The following is a 22,400-nucleotide window of genomic DNA, read 5'->3' on the forward strand; positions in this document are numbered from 1 at the left end:
GGAAGATGGGCAGGTTGTAGAGTCCATGTGGACACTACATCTTGAAGAACCACAGTTACTGTAAGGTAAGTAACTATTCTCTTCCACCTTTTCATGTTCTCTGTATGTATAAATATCTCCTGTCTGTGTGTTCCATTCTATGCATCTGAAGAACTGAGCTGTAGCCCACGAAAGCGTATGCTGAAATAAATCCGTTAGTCTCTAAGATGCCACAAGTACTCCTATTCTCTTTGAGTGATTGTCCACATGGATTTCACTCTTGGTAGCTAATAAGCACGTTTGCTTGGAGGTGCGTACTTGGAGGACCCCTGTTTAAACAATGATAGTAAGACAGCCCTATCAAAGCAGGCATCAAATTAGAAGACTCTGTCAAAGAATAGTGTCTTGTCAAGGTGTGGATAGAGCTCCAAGTAGCTGCTCTACAGATTTTGGAAATAAGAACATTCTACAAATATGCAGCAGATGCTGCCAGAACTCTAGTGGAATAGGCTCTAATGTGGCTAGGTGTATCTAATCTGGCTAATTTGTAACATGTCCTTATCTAAGTAGATCTCCAAATGTATAATCTCTGAGAGGATATAGTCTGACCCGTAACCCTCTCTGCAAAGGCCACAAACAGTCTAGGTGTGTTGCCGAATGGTTTTGCCCTTCAATGTAAAATGCCAATGCCCTTAGTACATTAAGTGTATGAAATTTAGCTTCTCCCAAGGATGAGTGAGGCGTGGGGAAGAAAACTGGGAGATTAATAAACAGGTTCACATGGAACTCTGACATTATTTTGGGCAGGAATTTGGGATGAGGCCTGACAGTAACCCTGTCCTTATGAAACACTGTATAAGGAGAACCCAGTCATGAGGGCCTGAATTTTTACTACCCGTTGAGCTGATGCAATGGCTACTAAAAAGGCAGTCTTCACTGGAACTGGTTGCTAAGGGATCAAAGGGACTCATCAATCATGTTTGTACTATACTGAAGTCCTAAGAGGGAGGGGGGCTCCCTAACTGGATTAAAGACAAGAGTAAAGCCATTAAGAAATCTAGCCACTCTATAGCATGGCCCTGCTTACGTGAGTGATGTGCAGATATTGCTTCTAGATGCACTCTTATAGAGCAGATTGTTTCAGGGCTAGTAAATACTTCAATATTGCTGAAACGGCTCTTGTTGAAGGAGACAGCTCAGCTGCAGCTGAGATGCTTATATAGAAAGCCTTTTCCACTTCCTTTTTAAAGTCAGTCTAGTTGAGCCTTTCCTGCTTTGGATCAGAACATTTTGAATTTCAGCTAAACAGCTTCTTTCAGTGAACGTCACTCAGCTAGCATCCAGTCTGTCAGATATAAGAAAGCTGGCTCCAATTACAGGCTCTGACCACTGTGTTGCTAGACTATGTTGGGTAGGACAGGTAAGGTGATTGGGGGGCTATGTTGAGAGGTTCATCAGATCCAAATACCAGAACTCACTGGCCCATGCTTTGGCTATCAGTCCTATATCTTGCCTCAGTTTCATCAGAATCTTCGCTATCAGGAGGACTGGCAGAAAGGTGTACATCAGTCCAAGTGCCATCGAGTGAGAATGGCATCCATCAAGGAGTCTGGGCTGGGATTCCCTTTGAAACATAATATCTGACACTTCTTGTTGTGGTTTGTGGCAAACAGGTCTATTTCTAGAAATCTAAAAATTCTGGAAAGACTCTGCAGGATTGAGTCTTTGATAGACCATTTGCAATTGTCTGAGAACTGTCTGCTAAGATGATCTGCCAATGTGTTCTGAAGGCCAGGAAGGTGCATAGCCACTATTGTGATTTGATTCTGAATGCACAAGTCCAGAGCCAAATGGCTCCCTGACAGAGTAGAGATGACCTGGCTCCTCCTTGTCTCTTGACATAATATCAGCACATGGATTGTGGATCCACGGAGTAGTAGGAATAATTATGGCTCTGAACTCAAATTACATTTATATGGAGGGGAACTTCTTGAGGGGCTATGCCCTCCCACTTTAACCTGCCTTAAGGATGAGTGACGGAGGGGGAAGAGGCAGAGAGGAGCAAGTGAAGATGGGGCCTTGGGGGAAGAGGCAGCATGGGGAAGGGTCTCATGGGGAAGGAGCAGAGCAGTAGGCAGGGCCATGGTTTGAGTGCCAATGGCCCCCGCACTTCAGGGTGCTTCTGGTGCTCCTTCAGCCCTCCGGCTTCTACAGGGGCTTGAGGCACCCATTTTTTCAGAGGCCCCTAAATTGGCCAAGGCCTCCCAAATTGGCCAGGTTCCTTGGGCTTCGGCCCCATGGCCTGTGTGTTAATCCTGGAATTTGACACCATCCCCTATAAAGTCTATGTTTTGAGTTGGAGTAAGCGTGGATCTCTCTCTGTTGAATTTGAGATCCAGAGTGGCAAGAATCTTTAAGGTTATTTGTATTGAGTTGGATCACTTGTTGGGGTGATGATTTTCAGATCAGCCAGTTGTCAAGGTAGGGGCAGACCTGGATTTTGTCTCCTAACGTGAGTTTTCATGACTACCAAACATTTGTTGAAAATCCTCAGATTGTGTTTGTGAATCAGATGCGGATACAAATTTTGTATCTGCGCAGGGCTCTACTGACAGTGAGATGCTCCTGATTCTGAGGTATGTCCTGTGGTCTGGCTGAATGGATATGTAGAAATGGGAATCTGATGAGTTGAGAGCCATGAACCAGTCTTGACCAATGTACACAATTCCCTCATTAGAGCCTCACCATCCTGAACTTGAAACAGTGGATGAATTTGTTGAGACATCGAAGGTCAAAAATGGGATGCCATTCTTTGGGATGAGAAAATAATGCTCCTGAACTAAGAACCCAAATGTGAGGCCACTTGGTCTCCTCTAGCAATAGCCCACAGTCCCAGGCCTGGTTCACTGCATCTCTGGACTTTATAATGGATTTGCCTTGTTCCCACTTTGGCATGGTGGTGCTAGTTGTCATCAGTCTTTTGACCAAAAGATCCCCATTGGATGCTAAAATGAAGAGGAGAAGAACCAACCCAGCTCAGACTCCTCACTGGGACTGGGGCATTTCCCAATCAAGGTGCAGGTCTGGGCAGAGCAATCAAAATGCGAAGATTGTCCGCAATACAGACAGAGACACCCCTCCCCCACTCTGCAGAGACTTTTCCCCTTCAGAGAGACGGGTCTAGTCCATGTCGACCTATATGGGTTCAGGCTGAAGCATGGATGCAGGATATTGCCTGGTTCATGCCATCAAAACCAGCATGGCTCAAAGTGTCCCCCTCCTTTCTTGGCAGCACTCAGATAGACAGTTGTTAATTTTAATATATAGATTGATAAAAGTGTTCAGGCCAGCTTGAGGCTCTTTCCAAGCCAGCTTAGCCTTAATGTCCTCATTGAGACCATGCCAAAAATGATGGCACTGAGCACCCTTTTCCCATTCTGTGTCTGCACCAGAAGTCAGCAACATAATTATCTGCCCACTAGCATCCTTGCTTTAGTGTCTGGAGTGCAACCACTGCCGTGTTTGTCTGGTTCGGGTTGCCAAAAATCACCAACATCCAGGCCAACACCTCCTCAGTCAGCAAGCTGATAAGCCCCACCTTGGTCATGTTAGTAGGACAGGTCTGCAGGTACAGTAGAAGGCGAAGATGGCACTGATTTAGAAACCCACACAGCTTCCCCCAGTCACCACTGAACTTGCTGGGAAACATTATTTTTGGCTCTCAGTAGGTCTGGGTCACAGGTGCCACAGCTTGTGCTTGCAGGGTGGCATTCACTGCAGGGCACTGATCTGGGTCTGTAGATTCCGCAAAACATTCACTAACTCCACGAAGATGATGTTGGCTTTAGAGGGGTCCATCCTAGTAGCTAAGCCAGGGACTTTCAGGCTACTCAAACTGTCGTAACCAGGGTGCAGACAGTCAAGCCTAGTAGCTGGAGCAGGAGTCAGGAACCAGAGTAAAGGATGAGACCCGGAGTCAGGAACCAGAAATAAAGCCAAGAGTCACAGCTGGAGTCAAGAGCAAGCAGGGAAGCAGGGCTGGACTGGATTTGAGTGATGCAGGGAACAAGGCTGGCGCAGGAGTAATCACATCTGAGGACATACGTGTTGAGCTTGTTGCTGCTACTGTTGAGCTTATAAACAGGCCTTGCTGGCAGTGGTTTGAGCATTGACCTGCTAAACCCAAGGTTGAGAGTTCAGTCCTTGAGGGGGCCACTCAGGGATCTGGGGCAAAATCAGTACTTGGTCCTGCTAGTGAAGGCAGGGGGCTGGACTTGATGACCTTTTGGGGTCCCTTCCAGTTCTATAATACGTATATCTCCATATATTATATAGGCAGGTGAGTGGGAGAGGTCTCCCTGCTCTCTCTAAATAGGAATGGGGAAAAGGAGCACACAGCTTCCAAGGGAGGCAGTTCTATCCAGAGTACCCTGTTTTTGAAGGGAAGAGACTGGTTCTGTATCTTAGACATTGCCACCGTCAGCCTCGCTAGGAGATGAGTCCAGTACTAGGCCCACAATTAAACCATGCAGTACCATATATGCTCTGGGTACCCAGATAGCAGGTTCTGAAGTGCTAGTACTCAGGAACACATTTCTGATTTGACTGGTATGGAGATGGCAGGTGACAAGTTCGTGCCAAAGGGTTGGCATTGAGAGAAATACAGTCCACAGATTTAGTGGGTACACTTGGTGCCCATTTCGTACTTGGTGCTTGCATAAAGCTTTTGGCTCTTATAGGGCTGAGGCCGAGGCAAGTCAGAAGTCTGATATCCATGTCTTTACTCGCTAGGCACTAGAAAAAGTGACCTGTACTTTTTGCCCTGTCAGAGGAAGTCAACACCAGAATGGTGGCAAATGGGAAGGCAGAAACTCAACTCCCACAGCACTAATGGAAAGAGACGAACCAGAGGAACATGGGTTTAGCTCTGCCTTTCCTCCTGGTGTTCAAGCTCTCAAGGGAAACAACTTCAGGCAGGCTTCTTTAGCTTTCTGAATTTGCTTCAAGAAGACGACACATATGGACCATAGCTTGGAGATATGTCCATGTCCTAAGCAGAATAGCAACCACGAGTGTCATCATTAAGCACCACTGAAGCGTCACATGAGGGCAGGTTTTGAACCCAGGAGATCTAGCTCCTGCAGTGTTGCTAGCACTCCTGTATGATGGGGACAAAAGGGAGGGGTTCTAGCCTAAACTGAAATATATCTAGGCTCTCTCTCTCTCTCTCTCTCTCTCTCTCTATATATATATATATATATATTAGCCTGCAGGTAATAACTATATGTATTAACTACTAAGTACGAAGACTATTAAATATGCTTGCATAGTGTGCAGAGAAGGCGGCAGACATCACACAAGGGTTCTGTCTTTCTGCCATGGGCATTAGGAAGAAATTGAGGAACAATTCATCCTGCTCTAGTCTTTATGCCCTTGGGTGGAGGGCAGGGGACATCTATGGCACAGGCATAGCCAACCATCTCCATTGGAGCTAACAGAATCCAATGTTGCACACATGGGGCAATGCGCACCCAGACTGGAATCTTTGTGGACAATCACTCGAAAAATAACTATGCACTAGCTTAGATACAGTGGCTTACCTGAAAGAGCTTTTCTGCAGAACACGTTAACCTTGAAGAAGAGAAATTATCCACATCTTGCTTCATCAAAAATTAAAAAACTGTCTGTTTAACAACAGTGAAAAAACCCACTGAAATGTGTTTGGAGAAGGTATAGAAGAATTGTTCTTTAACTTAATATTAAACTTCTCCATTAATATTGTGCATGAACATCCTATACATATATTTATGTAACAGATACATATATTCTACTTATGCATAGCTAAATATCGCATACATTAACATATATTTACAAAATTTTAAAATATTAATGAGGTACTCCATTGAAACTATAAAATAAGAACATTTCAAATTAATGGGCTCTTTCTTTCTTAGCTACCCATTTATTCTTTCCACAACAAAAATAAACCTGTGACAACTGAGAAGACGTAGGTTTGGAAAAAAAAATTGTGTGTTACTGTGTTTACTTTTAGAACTTGTGTGTCACTTTGATACCACAGTAAGGATTGCAGTGCAAATGCCTACCTTAATTAGAAAGATTAATATGCAAACCTATGTATGATTACTATTATACTCTATACACACCTTTACAGTACGATTTCGTATCCTTCTTGGAGATCCAGCAAAAGGTATGTCTATACTCTGTCTCCCATCAGATGGTTTAACAGTAACCCTTTCTGCAGGAGTGTGCGGTCTCCTTGGCGGAAAGATTTTTGGAGGTCCTGGTGGAGGAATATCGGAAGGAGATGGAGGAACAGAAATTGATCGTGGAACATCTAGTGAACTTTTTGCTTTAACACGGTCAGTAAAGTCCGGAGAACCTGCATAAACTGGAGCAGTTGGACTGCCGTGTTTAAACTGCTGTCTCTGTTGCCACTCATATAGCTGCCATACAGTACCATCCTTATTAGCTTTCCTCTCCTCATGGGACATTTTCAAGTGACTAACACGGTCCTGGGCATATTTGTAGTCACTTGGCAAGTTGCGATTTTGTGGAGGAGAGCTCCCTGAAGGCTGCCTGGTATTCTTTGGCAAGGTATGATAATTTTCAGGAAAAGACGAAGACTGACTGGGACCTTGACGAGTTAGAATCTGATCAGAAGCAAGACTGTGATAAGAAGAGATACAGATTTAAATGTACATTTATCAATAGGACTGGCTAAAGTAAAAAAACAAATTCTCTCTTCTAATTAATGTTCCCTTACGAATTATACAAGTTTCTGATTAAAATTCACGTAATGTGTACAAAATGAAGCTACTATTGCCCCGGTATCTTTATATAAAGAACTGCACTATTCACATATTAAGATTGCAGTAATCTGGCAAGTAATTTTATTTTGAGAAATATTTGAAAGCTACAATTCTTTGACCAATGATCAGCCTGGACCTACCACAGTAAAGCTAGCTTTAAGGGAATAAGTTACATTACCTCTATGTTTAGAAACACTAGAAGTCAAGTATGCAAAGAACTGAGTCATAGTTGTGTTTATAAACAGCAAATACTGTAAGTAATTTTTATGTTTAGTTAAAAGGTACATTGTTCACCACTAGATGGTGTAGTTTGCTGTACAAATGTGATATATTAATTCATTTTAAAAATTACATTACTTTAAAAATCAGAGAGGAGGAAGAAACCTCACCAGACAGAATAAGCAACTGTTATGTAGATTTTGCTTCATTATATATAAAAGAGATAAACCATTTCTTAAATTCTTTGATATATGAACATTTGTTTGGAATGTTCTAGTCCTTATGAGGTACTCTTTTACATGATATAATGCTACTGGTCCTTGCTATCTTAAGCAGCACATAGGAATTTACAAGGAAATTCATTTATAGTCCTACTACAAAAAATGGCACTTCCTGGGTTCAGCACAACATGCAGAAATTAAATTGCATTAATTAGCTCCACATTTGGCCAGCAGCTCTCATGCAAAATCTGTTGGCTTCCAACTTTGACCTAGTTGACTTCATGAAGTCTTTTCACAGCCTGAAATACCAGAATGTCTATTATCCAATTCTGCACTTAGCCATCATTTTGTCCTTTTAGTATCTGAGGGTCATTTGCTTCAACATCTCCAGTCAGCAACATTGCTCACTCTGCCAGACCTTATGGAAGACCATGTAAAGGAAAGTGTAGGATGGAGGGAAAAAGATTATCTTTTCTCAGCATACAAGATGGATATGAGGAACAAAAAGAGAGCAAGTGGTTACTTGCCAGTAACTGTTGTTCTTCAAGAGTTGCCTCTGTGTATTCCCACTCATGGGATTTGGTGCCCAGAGGCTGTGGAACTGCCTTGAAAAATTGTGACTCAAGTTGGGAGGCTCTTGAGAAATCTCATGTGAGAATAATGTCATCACACTAGTCTATATAAGGAAGTGCATTCCCCACCCCAACTCAATTTTTATTCCCAAACTGTACAGTTCTGATGTTATTTAGAACTCTGAGGTAGAGGAGAAGGAGGCTAGTGTGAATGCACAGAGATGACTCTAAAAGACCAAGTAATCGCTTTTTCTTCTCTGAGGGCCTCTGCACTTCCATTTATGGGATTCTACTGGGCAGTGCTCCATCAAGTAGAACATAGGTGAAGAGAACTTAGCTAAATACATACTGTAGCATGGCACCACTCTTCTAGACCGGATACTGGACCACGATGCTAAGTGCAAAATGAGGTGCTTGGTGAAAGTGTACCCTGAACTGCAAATTGCTGCTTTGAGGATCTTCATGAGGGAAACATATCTAAGCCGTGTTGCTACTGCTGCAGAGGGAGGCTCTAAGGAGTGGGGTTTTAAACTAGGATGTTACTGGTTTCCTAGTCAAGATGTAACAATATTCTATATACCTACTAATCCAGTGTGAGTGTGTAAAAGATAATGGATTCTCACTGGCATCTCACCCGTATACTTCAAATAACCAATTAGATTTTTTTTAAGGGTTTGGTCTTTTCCAGGTTAAAAAAAGAGCACCCTCTTCAGGTCTAGGAGAGGAGATTCCTGGGGCTGGGAGTGAAGTCTAGGGAAGAACACAGGGAGGGAAATGCAGTAAGAGAAGTGGAAATCTGAGACCACCTTAGGTATGGAGCTAGGATGAGGCCTCATGGTGACTTTCTCCTTGTAGACCACCCTATTAGATGAAGTGACTAGCTATTAAAGCACTAAGCTCACTCACTCTCCTAGCAGACATTACTCTTATTAGGAAGGCTATTTGATCAATAGATGCTTGAGAGAGATTTGTGCAAGAAGTTCAAAGAGGACCAGTCAGCTTAATTACGACAAGATTTAGATCGCCTTAAATGGGAGCTCTTTACTGAGAGGAAACACATTTACCATGACTTTAAGGAACCTGGAGATTGTTGAGTGACAGAAGATAGGTTTGTTCCGAACATAATTGTGATGAGCAGATATTGCTGCCATATCGACTTTCAGTGAGGCTATAGCTAAGCTCTGAGACTTAAGGTGTAGAAGCTACTCTAGGACTGCACAGACCCCAGCTCGAGATGGAGCAAGTACTTTACTAGTGACAGAGACAGTAAACCATTTCCTTTTCAGTTTATAGAATTTCTGGGTGTAGCCTTCCCTGTATTACATTAAGGATGGCCTGATTTCTCTGAGAACAGAAATAGTCCTCATTAGTCAGAAGGTTATCCTCCAATACTGAACAGTGGAGCATTTCTGGGTTGAGATGCAGAATTCCTTCCTGGATTTTGAGACAGGAGGTCTGGAGAAAGAGCAGCAGATATGATAGTTTTCTGACAAGCAGCAAAAGATTTGGGGATACCAGTGCTAGTAAGGTTACACTGGGGCTACTAATACACTGTTTGCTTCGTGCAATCTGATTTTCTATAGGACTCAGGTTATCAGAGGAACGTGAAGGAAGGGAAGGTGTATACAATGTGTTGGATCCAGTTCAATAGAAATCCATCAGGGAGAGTTTTTGTCCCTGTGTGCTCTGTTGAATACAAGTGGCATTTTGTGTTCTGTTCAGACATGAAGAGGCCCATCATTGAGTGAAATAGTCTCTGGCTACCACTGGTTTCAAGTACCACTTGTATTAATTCTGCGACCTCCTGCTGAGTGAATCTGCCTCCACATTCTTTCTCCCGCAAGCTGTAGAAAAACAGGGTGGAATTGGTTTTGGATGTACCACAGTCTGTTTTCTTGCCTCCACAGATAAAGGTTGGGAATGTACTCCCTCCCCCCACCCTTGCTTAGACATGTAGTACATGGCTGTGTTGTTGTCTGTACATGGCAGTGGTGAAGAGGGAAGCAGGAGCTGGAGGATGGCGAGGTGGCCTGGTGCAGAATTGGATAGCGTCTATTACCTGTGACTGGAAGAAATCATGCACCAGGTGATATAGAAGAGAGATGAGGCCAAAAAGGAGGGAGAAAGAATTGGAGATGTGGTACACATTGGTGTGTGGCTGTCAACCACACCATCAGAATTGCTGCTTGGAGGCTGATGCGGAGGACTGTGAAGAGGTATGATGAGGAATCCTGCCCCTAAACCATTGAGGTAGTTTGCCAGCAGCCTGTTTTGAAAGTAGCTAATAATGCCTCTGGGATTGCATTCCTTGGCGTTACAAGGAAGTTTGTCTCTGGAAGCAGAATGACACTCTGCTCTCAGAGTGTGGAGCAAGCCTACAACCCTTAGTGACTAAAGTCTTAGCCATTTTTTTCTGTTCCTTTGGTAAGGAGTCCCTCACGGCATCCTACAAGATATAAACATAATGGGACATTATGGCCTTATAACAAGCCATCCAAAGGGCTAGTGAGCCAGATCAGAAGACACTTATGCCAAATATATAAAGCTTACTCTGTTGCCTCACACTGTTTCCCATGCTGCAGACACTGCCACGGAACTAGCTGGCAAATGTTGTAGCAGGAACTGATATCCTTCACCTGGCACAGGATACATCCTGTCCGCTTGTTTGGACACATGCAGGAATGAAAAGGGAGACAGATATTTTTGGCTGTGTTGAAAATGCTGGAGCTAGGAGGTGGAGACAGCTTCTCCCTGGTCTACATCTGTAATATGTCAAACAAGGGACCAGCTATCTCAGGGGCCATGACCCCTGCTGGTAACTGAAGAGTCTCTGCCATTCTCCCAAATAGCTCCTAAACTGTTTCTGTTCATCATAAAAGGAAAGAGAGAGAACTCCATTTGATTGTCTGGTGAGGTGCCACCTGCACGTTCTTCCACAATGGACCCATACAGATCCTCTGAAGGAATCTTATCCCATTATTCTGATATAGGCAGATCCACCTTAGGATAAGATGGATGCAGTGGTGGTATCAGGATGCATTAGTACCAGATGAGGCATAGGCCCTAGTGAGGGCACTGGTGCCAAGTGAAAGCACTGTTCCAGAAGGAGAATCAGTGCCAATGCCTAGGTCAGCATCAGAGTAGGTCTTGCAGTTTCCAAAAAAGGCCTTCTTAAAGTCCTGTACGTAGGGCCACATTAGCAACTGAACAGGGACCTGTATAATATCCTTCTATGATATCTGGATTTGAGATAAGGGATGAGGTCTGGTTTCCTGAGATCTAATCAGGGGACCTGCAAGTTCATCTACAAAGGTGCTCTGAGGAAGGTCTTTATTGGGACTGAAAGATGGCACAGAGTCAGGTTGCAGAAAAGGATTCAGTGGGATGGTTAATAGCTTTGACCACGGACCCCACACAGTCAGATGCAGAGAAATTAAAGCGTTATTAGAATCTGAAACAGTGAGGAGTCCAAGTTATTTGGTGCCAAGATGACTGGTTCTGGAGGAGCATTGAGAAGAGGTGACCACACCACTGTCTGAGTCTTCAAAGCAGCCATGGGTCTCAGATTGCAGAAGAGGATTGAGATGATGCTTCCTCTTTTTCTTCAGTTTATGACTCTTGTGGGGAGATGTACTTCTTATTCTCCTTCCTGAAAGCACATGTGACTGTGCTTGAGGTACCAAGGCAGAAGCGTTGGTGCCAGAAGTCAGGTCTGGAGTTTATACTGAGCAATGATGCCAGGTGAGGAGTAGGCACTGAGGTGGGCACTTCCTGTGTCAGCATCAGGGCTAATGAGGCCTAAAATAGATGCTTTGGTTGTGCTGGATGAAGGATTCCCTGCCAGTACAGGGCCAAGAAGATCCCAGTCTTGAGACAGTAGTAGAAGGCAGCACTGATGATGGAGCAGTAAACGTGTGTCTTGGGTCCTGTGTAAGAGGACCTTGGCACAGAGACTGGTCTCAGTTTCCTCAGCAGGCCTGCTGAGGTATCGGGCTATAACACTGAGAAGCCAGATGAGCCTGAGTGTAGGTGTAGCAAATCATATACTGGGTTACCGAGTGGGTCTCTCTAAGACATAGAAGGCACAGGACATCTCTGGTATGACTGCCAAGCAAGATGCACACCTCACAAAGCCTTTACATGGCCCAAGGCCAGATTTATTCTCGATAAGGTGTTGAAGGCTCCCAGTACAGGTGAAGGGCTATTCACTCTTAGCTATCTTATACTATTCTAAACAGTTTAGAATAAAGTTTTAAACTAGGACTAAGGGAAGGTCTAATCGTAAGGACACAAAGCAAATTCTGTTCACTTTCTAAAGCGGCAGCAAACAAAGTGAGGCAGGTGAGGGTGTGAACACCCTTATATAAAGTAGGGTGATGACCCTCACCCTTGTGTGAGAATGCTTATGAAATCCCCTCATCAGAGACAGTTGTTCAAGGCAGTTCTACAGCTTGATACCAGTGGAGCGAAATCTCACAAGTGGAAACGCATAGAAGCTCTTGAACAAGAAAAGTATGGCTCTTACCGAAAAGAGCCAGGAAGAGGAAAAGTTCTCTGCAACAGGAATTATTTCTTGCTATATTTGAAAGGGGAAGATATTGCTCAGCATGAGCGTGTTTAATAGGAAAGTACTAAACAGGTTTAGCTTGGGTTTGACTCATAAAAGAATTAAAAACAAAACCAAAAAAACCTCCCAAAGACCAGATTATTCTAAAGTTCTGTATTCACCATGTCTGCCTGTGCACTGAAGTCTTCAGATTGAAGGCTGGAGCATCACCTCTGAATGACTACAGGATGGGGGAGCCCCTCACTTGGAATTATTTAAAAGAAAAATCACTAACCTCCTGGGAACATCTTTTAAAACTTTCTATCTAAGTCATTTTCAACCTGCATAATCTTTTTGGATGTCTTACTTTACAAGAGTGCGTTACTGAAAGCCAAAATGTATCAATGCCATAGAACCAGTTATGGGCACTATATGAAATGGGAGGAAGAGTATCTTTTTAAAAAGGTCTTATGCTACCTTCCAGATATTAAAGTGTTGATCCTGAGCCTACAATAATTATGCAGATGGGCTCCTAGAGCCCACACAGAGTCTCAGTGATATAAATAGAACAGGAATACTTGTGGCACCTTAGAGACTAACAAATTTAACTTGTTAGTCTCTAAGGTGCCACAAGTATTCCTGTTCTTTTTGCGGATACAGACTAACACGGCTGCTACTCTGAAACCAGTGATATAAACAGGTCTCTGTGTACACACATGAAGTTCACTAGCATGTATCACATTGCAGGATCAGGGTCTTGGTTTGTTGAGTTGAGCCAGGAAGCAACTTCACATGTATTTCATGCATCAGCAATTATGAGGTTTTAAAAATTTAAAATAAAAAACTAACGTTTATAAATATTACTTTTTAAAATGATGGGTCCGAGATTTGGAACGCCGTCCATCCTGTCTGTCGAGGGTTGGGGGCCGTATCATTGCCGGCTTGCCCACTGACTGGACAGCCCGCACCGGCGGTGCCGGGGGCCGGACGCACGGAGCCTCTGCGAGCTCGATAAGCTCTCTCGCCGTCTCAAACGCCTCAGGCGTGGACGGGAGCTGCAGCTCAACCTCGGCTGGTACCGGGGAGCAGGGTGGTGCCGGACTCGACGGCCTCTGGGGTGCCGGAGTCGGCGGCACCGTGCACGGTTTGTGCACCGCCACAGCCTGAACCGTCTGTATCGGAGGTGGCTGGGCTAACGGCCTCGGAGGATGTTTTGAGGCCGTCTTCGGCGTCTTGAGCTTCCTCGTTGGGGAGAGGGAGCGGTGCCGGGATGTCGGTGCCGGGCGTCGAGAGGCCTCGGTACCAGGGCGGCTCGGTGCCGCCGGTGCGCTGCATGCCGAGGATGACTTCGGCGCCGGTGGGGTCGGCGCAGGAGGCTGGAGCAAAGCCTCCATGAGGAGCTGCTTCAATCGAGAGTCCCACTCCTTCCTCGTTCGGGGCTTGAAGGCTGCACAGATCGGGCACTTATCAGTTCTGTGAGACTCCCCGAGGCAGCGCAGGCAGGAGTCGTGCGGGTCACCCACGGGCATATGCCGCTGGCAAGCCGCACAGGGCTTGAATCCCGGTGCCCTGGGCATAAGCCCGCACCGGTTGAGGAAGAAGAGGGGTTAATCCCTCTAATCCCTACTAATACTACAACTAACTAAACTTATTCAATTAAACCAGCAACTAAACTAAGTTAACGAACTATGCTAAAGAACGGAGAAAACGCTAGGGCTGTGGAGGTAAAGAAGCACTCCACTGTTCCAACTGGCCGTCACAGGCAGTAAGAAGGAACTGAGGAGCGGACGGGCCGGCTGGGGTATATATTCGGCGCCATAGCGGCGCCACTCCAGGGGGCGCCCAGCCGGCCCGCCGGAGTTGCTAGGGTAAAAATGTTCCGGAGAGCCGTGCACGCACGGCGCGCACACCTACATGGAATGCATAGGAGCAATCACTCGAAGAAGAATAGTGCATTCTGCAAATCATATACTGCAGACTTATTATTATAATTTACTGAATGACAGCATAATCCATGGACTGTGAAGCACCATAAAACGAAGTGGGATGTTCATGGTCAAATCCAACAAATTAAAATAAAAAATGAATTACACTGGCCATCTCTCAAAGTTAATATTACTACCTTAAATTTCTATAACACTCTTCATCACATCCCACTAGCAAACGTTTCATAGAAAGCTTTATGGTAACAATACGCCCAGTTGTTTTATGTCTCATTCAAAAGATGGCATCTGCAATTGCAATGTCCCTAGCACCAGGCTGTGAAATTTGCATAATATTGACTCAGAGGCAAAAGTGAAATCTAATTTTCCTAATGCCTCCTAGTTAGGTATTAATCAAGTCTGACCATTACCCACCATTTTTTTGGGGGGGGGGGGAAGGTAAGGGGATGTTTTGGTGGCTTTCCTATAACACTGATAGATTTTAAACTGTTGTGTTAATTTTAATCATAATTATAATGTTTTTAATTTTTTGTATGTTTGTGTGGCTAGTATAGAACACCAAAAGAAGATGTACATTGTATTTATATAGCATATATTAGCAACAGTGCATGTTTGGAAAAAAATACTAAAGACATAATTTCCCCTACCTTTAACTGTATCCACCCAAACAAATAAATAGGCAAGTAAAACAGAATGATAAAAGAATTAAAAATTATTGAAAATATTAGATTAAGGCAGCATAAAGGCCTCTGATGATAGGGTTATTTTGTTTTTTGGTTACTTTTGAGGGGAGGGGAGTGGACAGAAGAGGAAATGAGAGGAGCAGAAAACTGGAATTTCACATAGTTTGCATTATTAATTAACTGAAGTCTCTTACTGGAACTCCAGCAGAGAAATATGAACAATTTTAATATGTATTTAATTTTTTTTTTAAATCACAATTTGAGTCCTCCCCACCCACAAGTCACACATTTGATTTTCTCCTATTCATTCAATATTACCATTTCATCTCAATTTCATAAGTTTCCTCTAATATCTAAGGCTCTGATCCTAAAAAGTTAACTCCATGTGGGATGTCCTGTGTGAGCGTATAGCCCCCAACTAACTTTACTGGGACTCCACATGGAGTAACTTGCAGGATCAGTAAAAGCAGACACCTATTACTTATCAGACCATCACTTTCCAGAAAGAGAGAGACCAGAGAAATACATATGTGCACACACACCTTGAAGAAAAATAAACAGATGAAAACATTGGTAAGTTACAGATAATACAAACATTAAGCATTCCATCTGCCTATTCTCCCTGGCTTTCATGTAATTTTCACAGACTAAAAAGGAAAAGATGCATCTTGTATGCCACAGCGACATTTTAGTGCTGCTTCGTTAGACATATTATACATCCAAAATACTGAAGAATCCAATTACATTGCATTTCATGTATGGGTTACATACCAACATGACCCATATACAAGTATTGTGGGGGAAAAGAAACAAGGGGAAAAGATTAAAATTTCTCTCTCTCTTGTTTTTAAGTGGAAAACAGGTTAAAAACTTGTCATCTATTTTGTCCACGAATAAAAGAGTACTTTAAGAGTTAGTCTTTTCATATTGGCTCTTAAATTTTGAATAAATTCAGGTCAAAATTTTTAAGAAAACATCCAATATGTTCAAAGAGAATATAAACATATTCCAATGTCTCATCTTTTCAGTTGACAATAAAAATGTGAACACATTTAAGGAAATGTTTTCATCAGTATCATACTGACTTTTCCAAAATTCAAAGTACATATTTTAAAAGTGTTATTCTGCACTGGATGGATGAGAAAATTAATAGCAGTCACTGCATATTATCTTAATATGGTAGCATTCTGCTTGGTATAAAACAAGTTATCTGTCATTTGTTTTCCTTTATTTTGAGAACACCACAATTAACTATTTAAAGACTGGCTTGTTACTAACCTTTTTGTGTCTCCTTTTTGGACTTTTACCCAGTGCTCCACTTGAGTCATGTTGTTTTTCCTTTGCATCTGTTTATCTGGATTTGCTCTGGGAACAAACCCTCTTTTATAGAAACTGGTACCATTCTGCTCCACTGGGCCAATACTCATGTTTAATGAACTAGGAAACGTCCCATTCTTCTCAATTGGCTGAGGCTGAGCTACTTGGGGCCGAGATGCACTTGTTAAATCTGGAAACTGATCAACTTCTCCTGATGATAATGGATGCTTAGATTTTCCCCTCTTCGCTTCCAGAATTTCTTTTCTGAAGACATAACGTTCTTCATCTTCTCTTTCTTTTCTTATCTCTTCATGCCTATCAAATCCAAAGATTTCAGTTGCTTTTTGATAACTTTCTTTTATATCAGCAGTATCCACCTTTGCACGCTCTTTGCGGGAATCCACATGGTTAGCTTGGGGAACAGCTTGCTGATCCCCTTTTTCTGTTTCTCTGCAATGAAAATAATGTGCTTATGTGAACACCACTTTAGTGTGAAATCTTAAAAGAAAAGTCAGTGTAGATTTGCTAAGATTGTAAGAAAGGGAAGCCCACAAAAATAGCCTCTACAGCTGGTGATAACCTGATGCACCAGGGGTGTGTGACTGCAGATAAGACTGGGTGAGAATCCTTTGTTCCCCCATTTATACAAACCATTACTAAGGAAACACCAAACAAACTTATTTTCAGCTGCACTTTGCTAGAAACAGTTATACTGAAAATACTGATAGCACAGCATAGTGTTCAACTTCTGTAAATGTAAAATTGTTTGTTACGGGGGTTGGGAGGGAAGAAGTTGTTGACTTAAAAACAAGGAGAGGAGAGGAAAACACCTGCCATATGGTACAAGCTTCTCCATTTCAAAGGGGAAAAAATTCTCTTAGAAGTATTTTTATAAGCTCCAAGAATAAGCCATTTCTGATAAGGATGATATAGCAATATCCAGAGAGAGATGAAGTCCCATCAGAAGCAAGAGAAATCATTCTAACCCTTCTTCAGTTTGGTGGCTAAATTTTAACAAGACTATCACAGATAACATTGTTAAATATGTTATTTTAAGTACTTTATTTTAGGTATTTTTCTTTTTTCTAAACCTTGCCAAAACCCAAAGCAGAATATCTTTTGAGTTTATTTGAGAATTGGAAGTATTAGGTACTATTGTTGGTTTATGTTATTTTTTATAGCTAGCCCATTTCATCTGTAACTTTCCTCATTTAATCCTCTTTGGCAGTTTATTAAGATGTCACTGATCTCTAAGTAGCACTTCATCTTCTCTGAAACCATATGACCTGATAGTCAGTTTTTGGTATCAGCATCTGTAAAGCTTCAAAGTAAATAGCCTAGCTGTGAAGCCTTTTCTTGGAGTCTCTGTTTATTAAATCTGTCAAACTTTGGCTGATATATTTTTTAACTGGCAGTGCACAGATATTAACCTAACTGTTTTTTAAAATGCTATATCAATTAAAAGATTTTGGGACACAGAGGTCCTAAACCAGACTATCCAGTGTCACTGTGACATTTCCATCTTCAAGAGACTAAAGCTATATTTTCACTTTCCTTTTAAGGGCCAGACAGAGTCTACACTGCTGAAGTGCCATTGTGTGAACAAATTCCATTCAAGAACTGGGCAATTCTGTAGTTCTGCACAAGCCCTTAGCTGCCAAGATTCTAAACACTTATAGAGCTAGTCAAAAATAAGGACACATTTTTTTGCATAAAGTTTGTCCCTTTTTTTTGTTGAAAATTTTTGAATAAAAAATAGAGATGGGTGAAAAAAATTGATAAAGAGACAATTCTCAAAAAATAATCATTTTTTTGAGGGGCGTCACCAAGGCAGCCAGTTTGCAGGGCTTGGTTCAAGTGTATTCGGAGGTCCAGGAAGATCAATTCAATTGAGCCACCTTCCCATGTAATTATATGATTCAAATTGCAAGGGCAGGTATACAGGAAAGAACAGAGAAGGACGGAAGGTCCAGAGGTAAAGACAGGAAATTGGCAGCATGCAGGCAGCATTATCACTTCAGAGTCCTGAAATAGCTTAAAGGGCAATCATTCAGGCACAGCTACTGAAGCAGGGGAAGAAAAAAGATGGTAAAAGAGCTAGGCTTTGTATTCTCTAGGGAAAAAAAGTGTATTTTTTTAACTCAAGGTAAAATCCTAGTGAAGACAAAGCAGTGTGTAGTGTTCACACAAGTTAGCAGGTTCAAGAGACATTGGGAGAGCCTACACCCAGTCAACTTCGGCAAAAACTACAAACTGTCTTGTCTTCACTAGAATTTTTTGAGTTAGCTAGCTCGTGTTAAGAGCACACTTTTTTTTTTAGTAAAAACAACCTAAAGAGGAGGGGACCCTGAATCACTCCCCCTCTCACACACAAAGTACCCCTACTTTTCCTGTATCCATGTCAAAACAATGAAGGCTGGCAAGCAAGCAGCTCCAAATGTCTGGACAGAGCCTGGGCACTGGTGTCTCCACTATTCACAAAGTACAGCTCTCCCCATCATTATAGGATGAGGAAGAAGAGGGCCTGAAAAATGCCCTGATGTCTAATTGCCTGAGGACTAAAACCATGTTAAGTTTCCATTGGCACATCTTTACTCCCTATAAATAGATCAATTTTGCACCTATAAGTAAATGTGTCCCACTTATGAATAAATTAATTGTCCTACAAACTCCTACTCCTATCAAATAAATCTCGATACTGCCACCCTTCCCCAAGCTCCCACCTCTCCTCTTCTTCCCACCTTAAGTCCCTATCTTTCTCCTCACACTGCTGTCTTCACCCCCAAAGACCAGCCCCATGTGTTTCAAGAACAACGACTGACAGTTTAAATAAATACACAGCTCTCCAACCATAGTCTAAGCAAGCTGAAAACAGGAATGAATGATGAAAGATTCTACCTCATCTAATACAAACAATATTAAATAATCATTGCTAACTGAAAGAGCACCACCTAAAGCAACTGGACTTAGGGATATGAGTACCCTTCTGATAAAATGTCTGCATTTTCATCTTCAGCAGTTACTACTAACTCAGTCACATTTTCATTCTTGTGCATGGTCATAATTTACATGCTTCTAACTTTCTTGGATTTTCCCCACCAATTTTTGTTTAGATTTATAGTGTATGGTTACACAGGGATAAAAGACCAGCAGCACAGCCACGGCTAGCCTGAGTCACCTGATTCGGGTTCGCGGGGCTGGGGCTCTGGGCTAAAACTCTCTGTGTAGACACTCGCCATCTGGTCCGCTTAACAGTTCAGTTCTCCTTCCGGGGATTTATCGCTGTCTGATCGTAGGCCACTTCCCCAGTGACCTTTGGGGTGGGGAGAAGACTCAGGCCTACCCAGCACTCCAGGTCCCAGCACAGGGATTCTCATGCCACTATGTCCCTTTAACAAAACTACCTTCAATTCCTTGGGCCACTTCCCCACAGCCCCAGCCTTCACCGATGCTTCACCCTTAGCACAAGGCTCTTCTGTGCTCAGGCCCACAGCCAGCCTGGAGCTCTTTCTCACTCCCCTGGACCCTGCCAGTACTGAGCTGTCCATTGTGCTGCAGTTCCTTTTGGCCAGCCAGGAGCACCAATCACCTTCCTCTGGCTCCAGCCAGGAACTGCCTGTCTCTGGCACTGCAGCTCCTTTTTATATGGCCATTCTGGGCACCGATTAGCTGCTCCCTGATTGGCTGCTTCCTGAACAGTCTCTCTAGGCTGCTCAGAGGACTTAGCTTCACTGCTCCTTTCCTGGGATGGGTGTGCCTAGACCCTGAGGCCTCCAGCAAGGAGCCTCTGGGCCTGGTCATCCCATCACAGGTTCAAATAAAAGATGGTCCTTTTCTTATTTTTCCAAATCGCTTTTCAGATAGAGAATTACGTAAGTATACATCTTTTGAATATTAATTCCTTCAAACAAATGTTATTCTACCTTCACTCTCTGATTTATTCCTTCACAATTCAATGTAAAATATGGGTGAAAAAATGGAATCAGTATGTAAAATTTGCAGGGCCTCCCTGATATTTTTCCTTTCAATTGTTCCTAGCCGTAACTTATAAAGAACATACCGTATATACTCGTTCATTAGACCGTTCAATTATAATCCGACCCTCCCAAGATGGTTAGGTAAAAATAGCAAAAACTGTATGACCTTTCATAAGCCAACCCTATATTTCAAGGGCTGGCAGACTTTGGCTCCCGGCCCATCAGGGTAAGCCGCTGGCGGGTCAGAATGTTTTGTTTACCTGGAGCATTCACAGGCACAGAGCTCCTCAGCTCCCAGTGGCTGCGGTTTGCCCTTCCCAGCCAATGGGAGCTGCGGGAAGTGGCGTACCATTTTCCACAGCTCCCATTAGCTGGGAATGGCAAACCGCGGCCATAGAGTGCTGAGGGGCTCCATGCCTGCAGATGCTCCAGATAAACAAAATGACAATGTATTAGATATTCAATTCAATGATACCATAGAGTTTAAAATCATCAAATTTTGGTGTAGACCTGTTATAAGCCAACCCCCACTCTTTGATGCATCACTTTTTTACCAAAATTATTCGGCTTATGAACGAGTATATATGGTACATAATAGGAAACAGCATGCAGCCAAAACCAAAATCATAGTTTTGGAGCTAGATTCCAGAGCAAAAAGATTAGTTACTGGTAGGTCTGTTATTTATACCTAAAAAAAGAAAAAGAAAAGTAATCTCATTACAGGATACAGGTATGGCCACTGTTAAAACTGCGTCTGACAATAATTAACTGGAAAACACAAGGGTTCTGGAATTTGAAGGTTATCTGTTGTTTATTGTTTGAGAGTTTTGCCAAAAACAAGCACTAGGCGCAGTTCTTCTGGGAAACTGCACTGTGAAATTTTAATCCTCAGAGCCTAAGGGTTAAGAACAGGATAAGCTCTCAGTATAAAAAGAGTTCTCTTTTCAGAATAGATGTAAGAAAAGGAATACATTGCCAAAGTCAAAATGTAGAAAAGTAGTACTAAGTCAATTGTAAGAACAGGGAAAAACTGGAAGCAGCTAAAGACAAACAGTTATTGTTTGATTTAGTCCTCCCCTCACCCACCAACCCCAGGTTAGATAGGGAAGTCTTCAGCAGGCTAGAGGATATCTCCTGTCTCTTACATGTTCCTTTGTTCTACACTTTATAAAACTTAAAAGACTGGCACAAATGTTTCTGAAATTGTGTAGGATGCTTACTAGTGAAGTGGGCCAACATCTTTCAGAAAAAAATAGTTATCACCTGCATTTCTATGCATTTACATCTGTATCTGAACTTATAACTTGTCATTAATTCTTCACTAATTTTCATTACCACTTTAAGTAGGGTTTTGAGATCCCTCTTCGAAAAATTCAAATGTGAATTTCTGTCAACTAGCTAAACCTAGGATTATTTGTTTCCACACAAAAGATGCAGTGATTCAACAAAATCAGTTTTTAAATCCATTTAGCTAAAGTAGTGCAAACCTTTATGTGGATATGCAAATCTGTTTACACATGATTTACACAGATATAATCAAGTTAAAGAGTGGTCAATAGAGGGCTGCACCAATTTAGCTAAATCAATTTAAAAACTGATTTTAGTTAAGACACTGCAACTTCTGTGTGTATCCAAGACCCTAAAAAGTCCTAGAACTTTTCCTAGGCCAGGAGGTGGTGTCAAGAAAATGAGGATGATGTGCCAAAGAGAAGGCAAGATTTGTGGTTCCTGGGAGACAGGCAGGTCAGAGTTTGCTGGAGAAGCAAATCTAGGCATCACACTCCTTTATACAAGTCCCTCTCTCCCAGTCTGAGACTTGCCCTCTGCCTGCCATTGTGTACCACACCTTCCCTCATGCTGTGAAACAATAGGACATATACATCATAATATGTTTAAAAAAGGCTTTCAGATCCTGGCTGGATCCTCTTAGATCTCTTCCTGGAGGTAGGAGAAATAAGATGAAGGGAGTCGCACACTGAACAGACATGTAGACATACCCCCTCACTGAACAATGTTGTGCTATGGAACCATGCACAAGCATCCCATTGTGTTACAGGAACCTCACGTCAAACCCTTTTTAACCAACCAACTGTACCGGAACCTGCTAAAGTTG

At 42.7% G+C, this 22,400-nt stretch overlaps 1 protein-coding gene and 1 long non-coding RNA gene across 14 annotated transcripts in view; one reads left to right on the forward strand and one right to left on the reverse strand.

The window, feature by feature from the left end:
- Positions 1-6,325, forward strand: part of LOC120402985 — a 54,859-nt gene extending 48,534 nt beyond the window's left edge. The window contains exon 4 of the long non-coding RNA XR_005597402.1: positions 6,242-6,325. This is a non-coding gene — a long non-coding RNA (uncharacterized LOC120402985). The remainder of the gene's footprint in view (positions 1-6,241) is intronic.
- The window catches only part of PLEKHA7 (pleckstrin homology domain containing A7), a 310,525-nt gene that overhangs the window by 70,560 nt on the left and 217,565 nt on the right, over positions 1-22,400 (reverse strand). For all 13 annotated transcript variants that reach the window (XM_039533620.1, XM_039533619.1, XM_039533618.1 and 10 more), the window contains 2 exons: positions 16,272-16,760; positions 6,144-6,666 (listed from right to left, as the gene is read on the reverse strand). In XM_039533620.1, coding sequence (XP_039389554.1) covers positions 6,144-6,666; positions 16,272-16,760 — 1,012 coding nt within the window. The remainder of the gene's footprint in view (positions 1-6,143; positions 6,667-16,271; positions 16,761-22,400) is intronic.

The sequence above is a fragment of the Mauremys reevesii genome, linkage group 4 (genome assembly GCF_016161935.1).
Source record: "Mauremys reevesii isolate NIE-2019 linkage group 4, ASM1616193v1, whole genome shotgun sequence".
Classification (NCBI taxonomy): Eukaryota; Metazoa; Chordata; order Testudines; family Geoemydidae; genus Mauremys; species Mauremys reevesii.